This window comes from Chenopodium album, chromosome 8 (assembly GCF_948465745.1).
Source record: "Chenopodium album chromosome 8, dcCheAlbu1.1, whole genome shotgun sequence".
Taxonomy (NCBI): Eukaryota; Viridiplantae; Streptophyta; class Magnoliopsida; order Caryophyllales; family Amaranthaceae; genus Chenopodium; species Chenopodium album.
The window spans coordinates 55,939,059-55,952,580 of record NC_137841.1 but is presented as its reverse complement, the minus strand read 5'-3'; the positions used below and the strand labels follow the sequence as shown (position 1 = coordinate 55,952,580).

The 13,522-nt window shown below is 33.9% G+C and overlaps 1 protein-coding gene across 1 annotated transcript; it reads left to right on the top strand.

The window, feature by feature from the left end:
• Positions 1–4,809: 4,809 nt before the first annotated feature.
• On the top strand, positions 4,810–12,879 carry LOC145556150 (uncharacterized). The gene is made up of 7 exons (XM_081617800.1): positions 4,810–5,038; positions 5,757–6,319; positions 7,114–7,274; positions 7,492–7,578; positions 9,463–9,719; positions 11,248–11,468; positions 12,418–12,879. The coding sequence occupies exons 2-7, from the start codon at positions 5,969–5,971 to the stop codon at positions 12,769–12,771; spliced, it is 1,431 nt and encodes a 476-aa protein (XP_081473926.1). The 5' UTR covers positions 4,810–5,038; positions 5,757–5,968; the 3' UTR covers positions 12,772–12,879.
• The last annotated feature ends 643 nt before the right edge of the window (positions 12,880–13,522 follow it).

The following is a 13,522-nucleotide window of genomic DNA, read 5'->3' as shown; positions in this document are numbered from 1 at the left end:
ATTTTCAAAAACAGAAAGAAAAGATATTTTAATAAAAACATTCTCATCACTAGACTTTTCACACTTTCGGTTTGTTCGATAATCAAATGACATGAAAGGTATTCATCATTGGGTTTGGTTTTGGGGAGACACATTTGGGTGTCTACAGTCACTAAACATCAAAGATTAAAGCTTTAGCCCTAACATAATACTAACATGATATTAGGAAAGAAAATAGGAAGCATCATAGAAATCATAATTGATATTAGAAACTTAATTATTACCCTAAACATGATACTAGGAAGCAATAAAAATCCTAAAATGATACTAGGAATCAATAAAATAATCTACGCATGATTTCTATATCAAAAGAATAACAATTAAATCACTTACTTTGATGCCTCGTACCTCTTTCTAATAACAAAATACACACGTTAGTAACTTCAAGGAAAAGAATAAACAAAACAATTAAATTAAATAATTGAAATAGAGATTTGGGACTAAACCCTTAGAAATATTAAACCTTTCACGTCTAGGGCGAAGGCCATTTTTAACTTGGCTAGGTGTGTCTAGAACTAATGTGTCCGGAATTGTGTTTGTAAAAGGTTAGGCTAGAAATAGGGTGAGAGAATAAGCTTTAGCTTAGAGAGAGGGAAGAATTAAAGAATTATGGTTCTCGAAAACAAAGGTCCAAGGACCATATTTATAAGAAAATAGTCCGGAATTGATAGAAAATAGTTAGAGTTCGAAAAGGAATAAAACTACATCCTGTCGCCAACAACAGAGCTCGTCGCCAAGCGACGAACTTGGCGCCAGGCGCTGCACTGCAGCGCCAGGTGACGCTAGGCGACGAACTTGTCGTCAGGCGATGCAGTGATTTTCAACGCGTTTTCCACACGGAATCCACTTCTCGATAAAATTCAGTCGTAAAATCCGTGTTAGGGGTAAAATCGTATTTTTGTAAAAACACTTTTTCTATTCCAAGTAAAACTCTAAAACATAATTATCAATCCTAATCCTACTAGGATTTAAGAGAACCTTCTAGACAGTTCTAGAAGACTATAATCAATCCTAATAGCTTTAGGAATGATAATTAATAATAGGTCATCCTCTAGATCATTGAGCCGCATATAAGTACCAAACCGAGCCCAATTTAGTATTTTGGTCATAACTTCCTCATTATTCATCGAATTGAGCTTATAACAAATCGTTGGAAAGCTATTTTCGAGCCCCATCCAACTACACCATTATTGGATCCTTGTCATAGACCAAACTAAACTGGACTGGCTATTTTCATTAAATAGAGCAGGTTTTCGAAAACAGAAAGAAATAATTTTAATAAAAACTAACCGCAACACTAGACTTTTCAGACTTTCACTTTATTCGATTATGAGTCAACGCAAAAGGTATTCATCAATGGGTTTGATTTTTGAGTAAACACAAATGGGTGTCTACATAATGGAATAAGTTTTACAAGGGTGATATACTTGTATTCACTCATTTAGATTTGATTTTGATTCATTTAAAGAGGGTATTGAGTATAGATTACTTTATTTACATTGGAGTAACTTCATTTATATTAGAGTAAATTTTATTAATTTGGGATAACTTTTGATTATTTTTAGACAATTTTACAACGAATGTACAATATTATTTAGGAAATTTTAGATTTTAACACCACACAAAAACCCGAAAATGGTTTTTAACACCTCCAAAAAAAATGATTTTAACACCACACAAACTAACAAAAAATGGGTATTACCACCACTTTACGGATTCCTAAACGGAATCAATTAAGTGCCACGTGTCGCTTTCTTATTGGCCAAAAAATTAAAAAAAAAATCAAAAGACCTAAAACTACCCAGCCACCCCAGCCCCCCCCCCCCGCCGCGCCACCACCACCTAACCACCCACCCCTGCCCTCCCAAAAACCACCACCAACGACGCCTTTGCTCACCCAACCTAGCTGAAACCTCCCCCTCCCTTTCCCGCAACCGCTTCGCCCCCAAAAAACCACCTAACCCAAAACCCTCCTACCCTAATACGATCACGATTCCGGCCAAAAATGGTCGAAATTGGCCGATTAAGGCAACTCAACCCCAAAACCGGCCGATTTCGTCCAATTATGGCCGGAATCGCGACCGTATTGGGGAAGGAGATTTTGAATTTGGTCGTTTTTGGGGGCGAAGCGGTTGCGGGAAGGGAGGGGGAGGGTTCATCTGGGTTTGGGGTGTGAAGGCGTCGCGGCCGGTGGTGGTTTAGGGGAGGGAAGGAGTAGGTTTGTGGTTGGCGGTGGTTGCGCGGTGGTGGGGCTGGGGTGGCTGGGGTAGTTTTAGGGTTTTTTATTTTTTTTTTTAATTTTTTTTAAACAACTAAAATGGTGACACGTGTCACTGAGGACCCCACTTAACGGAAATTTTGGACGGAATCCGTTAAGTGGTGGTAATACCAATTTTTTGTTAGTTTGTGTGGTGTTAAAATCATTTTTTTTTTTTGGAGGTGTTAAAAACCATTTTCGGGTTTTTGTGTGGTGTTAAAATCTAAAATTTCCTATTATTTATTATACACTCAATTTGTTTTAAAGTTTTGTGTAAAATCATTATAAAATCTTTTCTTTAACTCAATCTGGACAAAAACAAGATTGAGAAGTAACAATAATGAACCATATTACCTTCCCATACCTTTTCCTCCTCTTTTATGAATCTCATAGCTCAATAATCAAAATCACCTAATGAATTAAATAAATTGTCCACATGATTCAAACTTATTAAAATCTTGCATTCAATCAAGCAAGATAACTAACTTTCTCCTTCCCAACATGCTTGCATCAATCAGAGCATGCATTCATTCAAGCAACTCACCATAACCAATCTTATTCATGATGCTAAACATGCTTGATCACTAATTTGTTCATAATATATACTCCCTCTGTCTATTCGAAAATAATAATAATAATAATAATAATAATAATAATAATAATAATAATAATAATAATAATAATACTTCATTCATCCCTTTTTTTTGCAGTCTTAATACCGTAACAATAGAATCAAAGAGAATTGTGTGAATAGTGATATGTATTCAATTATCACATATTTTTTAGGAGACACGATTTGACGACTACACATTTTGAATTGACACGACTTGGTCATTTTTGGCTTTTTGCCAATGTGTTTATTTTGAGAAAAAAATTCAAACGTTATTATAAACATTGGACATCAAGGGAGTTCATTTCAAAGTCAAGTGATTTCAGATAGAGTTTAGCTTTAGAGTCGGATCTTTTGTTTTTCAGCTGTTATGCGCCTCTGCTTATATTGAACACTCCGTATAATCATTGTTAGATACAATGATTATTATTTGGCCAGTTTGGCTCAAAACGGGTCAGTTCAGATGAGGTAAATTGATTTCAGGTAAAACTTGAATTTAAAATCGAGTACTCCATCTCACGAATTGGGTAACTTATTACAAATTTTTACCTACACCCCATGGCAGGGAACACTGCCTGCACGACTGCACCCCTTCACCACCCCCCCCCCCCTCGCGTGCGTTTTCAGCCCCGCCCCTTTCATTTACGAATATTCTGCAAATTTTTATAAAATGTTCATTTATGTATTGGTAAATGTTCAGTTGTGTATCATAAGATGTTCATTTTTATAACAAGAAGTTTTTTGTTCAAATTAATATATGTTTTGAATTGAATTTTAAGAATTTTCTATAAATAAAAATGAGAGCAAATTTGTTTATAAGGAGAACTGCATTCAAATCATTTTTATTATAAGAAGTATTGCATCATCCAATGTTCATTTTTGTTTATCCGTGTTCCGTCCAACAGATGTTCATTTTTGTATCACCAAATGTTCATTTCAAGAGTTATGAATAAGTTTCATCGTAAGATGTATGCAAATACATACGTCTTAAATTTACAATTCTACAATCCAAATCGCGATTTTAATAACATTGGACCACATACTAGTATATAAATGAACATTTACCAAAATAAAAATGAACATTCATTAAAAAAAAAAAAAAAAATTAAAACACACCATTACGAACTAAACTTACATTTTTATAATTTACGAAATAAATCAAATTATTCATTACATATATTTGGGAAATTGAATTCTATTTTTAATTTTTTGGTCCAGTAATTGGCTAATAACACACACAACAAGTTAAATCAACTTAAAATAGAGTATATAAAGCATCATTATACTAAAATATTAAGAAATCATTATTACCAAGTAAAATTATAAGAAATCATTAACTACTACTATAGAAATTTCATATTATTGAAGAATAAGGCAAATAAAAAGTTAGGGTTTGTTTTTTTTTTTTTTTAGAAAAATAAACAAAATTATCAACTTACAATTTGATTGATGGTCATTCTTAGGTAGAAATTTTCTTCAATTTTTTTTTTTCTTTTACAAGTAGAAATCTAAGAGTATTTTGATTTATTTTTCAAGAAAAATTTAGAAGATTATGGTAGTTTAGGAGAGAGGAAGTGGTAATCAAAATTATGAGGAGAGATAAAGTGGTAAAATCATGAGGAGGTATAAATTTCAAATGTTAATAAAATTATGAAGAAAACTAATCTATAAAAGGAGAGAGAAAATGAAGGTAACTAAGGGGGTTGTAAATATTATGGTAATTGGGGGAAAGGGGGTGTAGGCAATGATGCCTAAAGGAGGGTGTAGGTAACAACAACTAGTAACTTATGGGTCAGTTTTGCCAGGTCGAGACTCATGATTCACATGGGCCAACTTTCTCAACAAAGATGCCCAATCCATTTTTCTGGTAATATTCACTCCATAATTGGCGGGTCGAACACTTGAAGGTAACACAATCCTTTGTCTTTGTCTCACTTCAATTCTCTGGGTCTTTCTCTCTTTTTCTCAAGAAGTACATACAAACTGGAATTTCCAAATTCTTGCCACATTACCAAATTTTTCCCCAATTTCATCAAAAACCTTAACCTTAACCTAAACCTAAACCCAATTCACAAACTTGCCAAATTGTTCCACCTTTCTTCTGAATAATTCGAATCCATCACTTAATATTGGTTAGTTATTATTCCTAATTTGATATTCTTTGATAATTTTATCAGCGTATTTATTCCTTACTTTGCATTCAATTTTTCGTAATTCCCAGTAATTTTCTAATTAGGTTTTCAAATTCATTACCCCAATATTTAGTTTTGAATTTCTTCTTTCTTCTTCTTGTAGATTTTGTCTAATTATCTTTGATATGTATATTTCCTTTACATTTTTTATTTTGGGTGGGATTGAATTGTGTGTGATTGATGAATAATGGTTTTTTTGGTGAGTTTATTCTGATAATTTAGAAGTGTATTTATTGTTTGGAGTTGAAAATTATGATGATTGAATAAATTGTATGGTAGGTATCCTTCAGATTTTGAAAATTTGATGATCCAATATTATTAGTAGGCTATGTCAATTTAGCTATATACTCATTCTAGTAAATCAACTCATTGACATTGGATAGAATTTGGAATACAAATCAACAATTACCTACGAAATCTTAGCAATTTTCGCGCTTTTTAAGGCTGTTAACTAGCTGAGTCAGTGATGAATTTTTGTTTCCTAGCAAAATGGTTCTGATGAATTATCTTGCGTAAACTTGGTGTATTTCCAAAGGCCAGAATAATCTTAAGAATTTAGGTGATTCAATGTTATTTATTTTCTGTAAGCAGAGATTTTGTTAATTTAGATGAAGTTTTCTTCTGACATGTGTTCGTTTTTTGTCCGTGCGTGTGGCAGTTGATGCTGAAGAATATGACATCTCCATCAGGGATGAGGGTTTTATATGACAATCAGGATTTGAATTCTTGATTTTGGGTACGCTGCTTGCAAAAACACATCTCAATATGGATTCTGAATCTGAGGTGTTGCTATCCTATTTTTCATGTTGTGAATTAACTTCTTGAGTGTGCTTGTGGGGAAAGTGAGTTAGAATTTTTTTAGCATTGTTGATGGAGGATTCCTTGGGTGCTCCTGATAATAATAGAAAGGGGCTCAAGCGTATTGTGGTTTGTGGAAAAACTCCACCCTTTAAATGTTTGGTTGCGTCCATCCCAAAGAACTCAATGAAAGCTTTGCAACGTATCGTTAATGTGGAAAAAAATATCTTGGGCAAGGCCACTTTCACTGAAGCTGGACTTTTCCTCCTGAAAGTTGCAGTACTGGAGGCAGTGAGGAGGTTTTCTCAGGCTCATTGTCCGTTCTTGTGGCGCAGTCTTCAGGCTTTGCAATTTCTTTGTTTACCCCCGCTTAAGTGGATTCAGAAGTGGGGATTATTTAGGGGTTTGGTTAAGTCCATGCAGGTTGGTCCACTACTCTTAAAGCATATGTGTGTCTTGTACTTAATGGTGTGATTTATTTTATAAAATCATATACGATACAACCTTAGGTTTCTATACATTAATTGAAACTCCTGAGAGCGTCAAGCCTTCAATATAGAAAAGGGTTACATGGTTGAAGTTAAAGGAAGCTTTCTGTGTTTGCATCTCTAATTAGTGCAATATGATATCAGGTGCGTCAAAAGGATTTATTGTCACATTGGCGGCATTCTTGTGTATTTACTTATTTATATTTTCTGCTATCCTAAACAACAGTTCTTTTGATGGAGATATCTTTGAATTGTTGGGCTGTTCGCATTAGTCAGTCTTGCAATCAGTCTTGCAGTATGAGAAATAGGCTAAAAAGAACAAAAAATCTCAAGAAATCCAAGAAACTTAAAAAGAGATAAAGGGAGAAACAAGACAGAGGGATGAGTCTGTTTAAAAAGTCTTTTTAGGCTCCCACAGTTTAATTGATGAACTTTGAATGGTGAACTGATTGTTGAAAAAATTCCTTAGTGCTTGTAACAACACATCCCCAAGCATGAACCTGTATGCTGAAGAGAAATTATTTAATGGCTTTTGTAGGAGAGTAACTCATAGTGAGCAAATTGAACACTGTGTTTTTATCTCTTGTAAGGTGAAAGCTTTTCCCTTGGGATGCTGCTTTTTACTTGTTTTTACAGAAAGTTGCTATTATTAGTTCTTCTTGCGTATAGGTGTGATTTGATATTCTTCGATTTGATTTATTTTTCTACAATCATGTTGTTTTGTGATAGGTTTTATCGAGACCACTTTTACTTCTCTCAGTTGCAACACCCTTCTCTAATCAATCAGACAGTGATGAAGAAGATCCAGGAAATTCAGAATCTTCAGATGCTTTTCAGCCAAGGACTGATCCACAAGCTGATTCCTTGACCAATGTAGCATCAGATTCAAGGTGATCAATGTTGCAAATTTTCGGATATCATTCTGATGTGTTTCTACTTTTGACTTTCATCATACTTGTATTCTATTCAGCTCTCAGAGAGTTACTTCTCCATCCCATGATTTTCCATCACTATCTTCTCTCACTTTTTGGAGTTGTCCCAAAATTATCTTTACACTTTCCATTTTACACTCATTACCTTCTTTGTTTTTTTTATGATACCTGACAGCGGAGTAATTGAAATTCAAGCCCCGGAGAAATGGATGTTGCAACTTTTTGCTGAGCTAGAAAAGGAGGGAATTGTTCTGCCAGAGAGGTGATTACATTTCATTTATGATACTTTTATGGTTTTGTAGCTGTTGCTACTATCAATTTAGTGCCTAGGATTTAAAGAGAAATCCTTTATACTCCATCTTACTTTCTTTCTTGCTTGCTTGCTTTCCTGCTCGGATATTTGAGTTTAGTGGTATTAAAACAACTTGCTCATAGTCATAAAATAAATTGATTCTGTACTTCTATATATGGCTTTCCTATAAATGACTCTGCATATGTAAAACTTGTTATGCCTGAAGCCCTGAACCATGGTGCAAGGCTAAAAGATCGCCATGTTATTAAATTTTCATGACTACTGTAACCTTCAACCTCCATTACCCTCAAAACTGATCGCCATTGATTGCCAAAATTTTCCATTTTGGCTGTCGTGCAAATTCAATCCTGTTGCTGCTGTGGCTGTGGCTGTGTTTCTATTTTTTTTTTTTTTTTTTTTTTTTTAAGGTGGCTTAGAGATGAAAAAATATGTTAAGGAAAAGTACATATAGATAAGTTCAGAATAATTAAGTTTTTCAGAAAATTTCATATTAATTCAGATACTATCATACAAGTATAAATTTAGGTAAAATAAGTTCAGGCAAAATAATGTAAGTTCAGGCTAGCATATAACTAATACATAAAGCTAAACTTTTAGCTAGGCCACAAGACAGGACACTTAGCGATCCAACTTTTTGCCAAGTGTCATGCCACGTTGGATAGATTTAAATAAACTTAAAATAGGATTAAAAAAAAAAAAAAAAACCGTAACGTGTAGTGGATTTTTTTCAGTAGACTTCATAAGATAAAAAAAATTAGTTTAGAATTCTATTTGGATAGTATTTTAGGATAAAATTGTTAGTTTAGAGTTTTTATTTTCGATAAAATACCAATATTTCAAATGTACAAATTGAATTATAATTTTATTCAAAAAAATTAAAAATTATTAGATTATAATTTTCAAAATTTATCATATAAATTTATTTTTTATATCATAATATTTTTTTGGAGCGAAAGATGTAGTTCAAAGCGTAAAACATCCATTTATAATATATATACTAATTGGTTAAAATAATATACTACCTCCGTTTCATATTATTTGCAACGATTTGACATAAAGTAGAGAGGAAAAATGTCTAATCGTTGCAAATAATATGAAACGGAGTTACTACTTCACAATCTAATATAATTTTTTTAGTATGTAGACCTATCAATCAAGGTCGGGTCATGAGTCATCTTGGATCAGGTCACTTCAGGTGACGGGCCAAGAAATGTTCAACCCTAATATAACTTTAAACAAAATCAGATGAACCAAAGTACCAAACGATGCTTTAGTATGTTAACTATGATATGCCATTTTTAGGAAAATGTTGGAGAAAGAACAAGCCATTGGCAATAGTTTACCTCAAGAGAAGTGTTTATTTATTTAATTTATTTTTCTATCTCGTAAAAAATCTGCTTAAACCTGAGTAGGGAAGGCATAGTCGTAGAATTGTACATAATATAAAATTTGAAATACTACCTCCGTTTCTTATTATGTGCAACAAAGGAATATTTTATGTCTTACAAATAATACCCTTTTGTTGCACATAATAAGAAACGGAGGTAGTAATATGGTTGACGAGCTTGTGGTTGCAAGACTTGCAACAAAGAAATATTTTATGTCTCACAAATAATACCCTTTTGTATGTTCTGCCATACAAAGTACTCCCTCCGTCCTCAAATAATGTTCATTTTAAGTTTGGACCTACACATTATGGAGTTTGGTAGGATGGACCGAGAGTGTGAAAGAAATAGATTTAGTGGAGGAGTCCTTTTCACTTGTTTGAGTGGGAAAGTTTTCCATTTTAGGTAACAAGGTTTTTATTAAAATGTTGATGTAACCTTTCTACAGGATTACCGAGGATGACCTTCGTAGATTATATCATGTTGCGAAAGGTGATTTCTCAAGATTCTTATCTTCGGTCAAAAGAACAATCAACTGGAGGCAAAATTATAGGTTTATGTCGGTGCAAGAGCTTGAAGAATGGTCGGAGATGGTGTTTTGGCATGGATATGATATTAAGAGACACCCTTGCTTAATTGTTCGTGTTCAAGCTGCATGCTCTTTTATGATGTCTGGGGAAAGATATCGCTTGCCTGAAGTACTTGGTATGAATATAAAACATAGTAATGCTTGTTATTGTGTAGCACAATATATTTTTCCTTTCTTGATTGAACACAGGCTGTCAGAGTTTCTTCAAAGTTGAGAATAGTTGAGTTGCTTTTATTTTTGTCTGATACTTTGATTTTATTCCATTATGTGCTTATTTATACTAATAAAAAAAAAACACATATTAAGGTAGTTCAATATCCCACTAAATGGAGGAAGTTGTTCATCTAGTCCACCTTGTGTAACAGAACTTTGGTACTTCCATGATCAACCAATTAACGTTATTCAGTTCTTAGAAATTAGAACTACGTGTAAAATATAACTTTCTAGGAAGTATTACTTCCTATGTTCAACCAAAAGACTCCTATGAGACATTAAACAGAACAATGTTGATATTGACTTATTGACATTTCCTAAATTTAAATTTGGAATATTTCAGTTCTATCAGGATTGGAGTTGCTTGTTTGGAATTAATATCAGCTGCATTAAATTTGTGTGGGAGCTATTTATATATGTTGCTCGACTTCTTGTAATTTTGTCTCTTTTCATTGATCAGATAGGCAGAACATTTTAGTGTTTTGTTGTTTATTTTGAACTCAGATACAACTACCCTCAAAGGATTTTGTATTGACTGATTCATTGCCTCAGCATGTTCTGAGCAGAAAAGGGGGTCTCAAGACCATCCCAAAGAACTCTGACCCTTTGAGATGATGCTTGAGGCAGGGGAGAGAGGAGGTTGTTGGGGGGGGGGGGGGGGGGGGGGGGATGGAGGAGGATTGTCTGCAGCCTCTAGTTTTAGGTCAGATTATATGGTTATATTAGAAAGGGGCAATATTTTCATTAGATGAAGTAAGGTTAAGTGGTTAACATTTCCCTGTTTCCCTTAATTATAAAAAAATACCTTGATTGGTCAATTTTTAGTTCCTCAAATTACTTTCGTTTTCCACTTTGATTTCAGCACTTCTTTTTAATATGCTTCTCCTATACGGGCTATACCTTTAATGCTGCGATATTAAAAATAAACTGTACTGTATTTTTTTTTTTTTTTTTTTTTAATTTTTTTTTTTATAATGACATGCTCTTCCTGCATGTCCACTTTGTGACAGTGCCCTAGCGTCCTTGAGATATAGAATTACTGTATAGGATCTTGATACACAGCTGTATTTAATACCCATGTCTAGCCTAGAAGAAGTGGTTGCAATGCAACTTAAAACATTCTTTTGACTTTCACATGTTGCTTTTATTTTTCATTAGATATTATTTCTTGTAGCTAGTTGGCCTAGAATAACTCAAGCAAAATCCTATGGCAATAACGTGTGATTTGAAATCCATTATAGTACGTTTCAAACTGTTCAAAATTGACATGGGGCAAAGTCAAATTCCTAGGGCACATTAAGGGATAAACAATAGGCCGACACTATGCGAATAGCATGGGACATTGGGAATATATACTATCAGCACTGCAATTTTTTATTTTATTTATTTTTTTGAGTAGTAAACTTTGATTGCTTACTTTTTCTTCATTAGTTTCTCAGATAGAGTATGGGATTCTCCACCTAGTTCATGCAGAAGATCCTGTACTCACAGTACTGATGGACTGTGACGGATTAAGTCCATTTGGTTTTCCTATACACATGATGAGATCCTGTGCTATGCTTTTGCAAGACCATTATCCAAATCGGCTTGCTGCTTTATTTGTTGTACGACTGCCTCCCATCGCTCGTGTGATTGCACAAACACTTTTTCAGGTGAGCTGTTCTGATGTTATTCATGCCGTTTTCTCTTCCTACATGCTTTATGTATGGTTTCCAGTGTCATTATTACACTGTACACTTGTCAGATTATTATAATCTGAAGTATTGGTATCTGATATTTGTACTGTAAAGAGACAGTTATTACAATCAGTGGCAAGGAAGGGTTATGTCTAAATCTTTATGCCAACCATCTATGGCATCAATTAACTTTGCACGTATGCACATACTCGTACAAAATATTTAGGATTTCCAGGGATTTAGTGTTTATATGTTCTATTGCGGGACAACAGGGGTATGATGATTTTGCTACTGCTACTTCTGAATTCCACTGCTCGTATATGAGGATCGGGATGTAGCAGGCCAACAGGGCCTATATCTCAATGAGACCTTAAAAGATTGATAAAAGGACTCATCTTGGTTACTTTTATTGAAAAAATAAGCTATGCGTTATGCAGTTTTACTCAAAATCTTATTCTACCAATACATACTGAAATACAAAGATTGAGACTTTAGTTAGTTACTAGCCCACACAATGTAATTTGAATTTGGAATGGTTTAAAGTGTGATCAACTGAGAAATGGGGCATACACTCCGGATTCTCCTTAATGTTTTCAGAAAGTGAGCATTTGCCTATATACTGTTGTAATATAAGTGTCATCTATTGTGTAGTAGGTCATAAAAATACTAATTCGATCAAGGGTTTTACAGATGCAAGATACAGATTGCATATGCCCCATAGATGGGAGCACTGTTTCTTTTGGGTTAAATTATTGACAACTTTGGCCTGTTAATAAAAAAGTAATATAAGTGGATAACTTTTGAGTTTGGTCTCAGTGGGTTACCTGAGTTGTTATCGAACAATTTCAGCTTCAATCCCTTCTCATTCAGAAGGAAACCAAATTCTATCTGCAGTTGAGTCATTGCTGCTTTGTGCTGTTACCAGGTGTTGAGACCAGGAACAAGGCGGAAACTTCGAATTTTGGGGGAGGACTACCAAAAGGTTTTGTCAGAGTATCTTCAGGCGCTTCCTTCATTCCTGGGCGGTGACTGCTCGTGCCCAAGATGCTCAAACTCTATTGGTAAAGAGAGTAATGCTGTTGGACTGATTGTAGAATATGAGGCTGAGAATGTTTCATCCCATCCTGCTTACCGCGCAGATGACTTTGAATCTATTAAATGTGATAAAGTATTGAAAAGCGTCATTATCGGCCTTCTCCTTCTGCTGCTATACATTGTTTTGACTGTTCAGTTTCATAGCCTGGAAGGCATAAATCTGTACAAAAGAGTTGGTTGGTAAACTGTAAAACATTCACCTGTTTTTGATGAACAGAAGTTATATCTTTCGTGTATAGAAACTGTATACAGTGGAAGAAGTTGGGAATAAAATGTTCCAGATTGGATGGTATGGTTGCTTCCAAAATAAAGTCATGCAGGTTTCAGGCCACACTTATGTTTAATTTTGGCTTCTTTTGAAATAGTTCACTTGTTTCAGTATTCTTGTGAATATTCGAATTTTAATTTAGTCTCAAAAGGATAGTATATGCCTTCTGCAATGATGAATATTCTCAGCTGCTTCATTATGTATTTATGTATGTAATAAATTGTAGGAAAATTTTATGGGATTTTTCCCAATTTTGAATTATTTCATAAATAATGCCAGATTAAATCATCCTTTTCCTAAGTTTTTCCGGACACATTTCAAGTAAATTCACTCTAATAATTCACCTGAAATAATGCTAAGAAAAATTCTTTAAAAAGAGGCAAGACTATATACTTTACTTTTACTCTCTAATTATGCCATATATTTGTACTACCGTTTCATATTTTTTGCAACTTTTGATATTTTTCTCTCTCAAATAAACATTTAAATTGCGTTGGAAGGCTTTGGTGGCCAACTATAAATTTACTGTTTTGGTTGGAAATTTAGAGAGAAGATCAAAACAATTCAGATCTACAGCTTCATATTTTTAAATTTGTACTCCGTAATAAATTGATGTAAAATGTTCAACAACAAATTCGTTCTACATTTAAAGGCATAACAGGTCAGG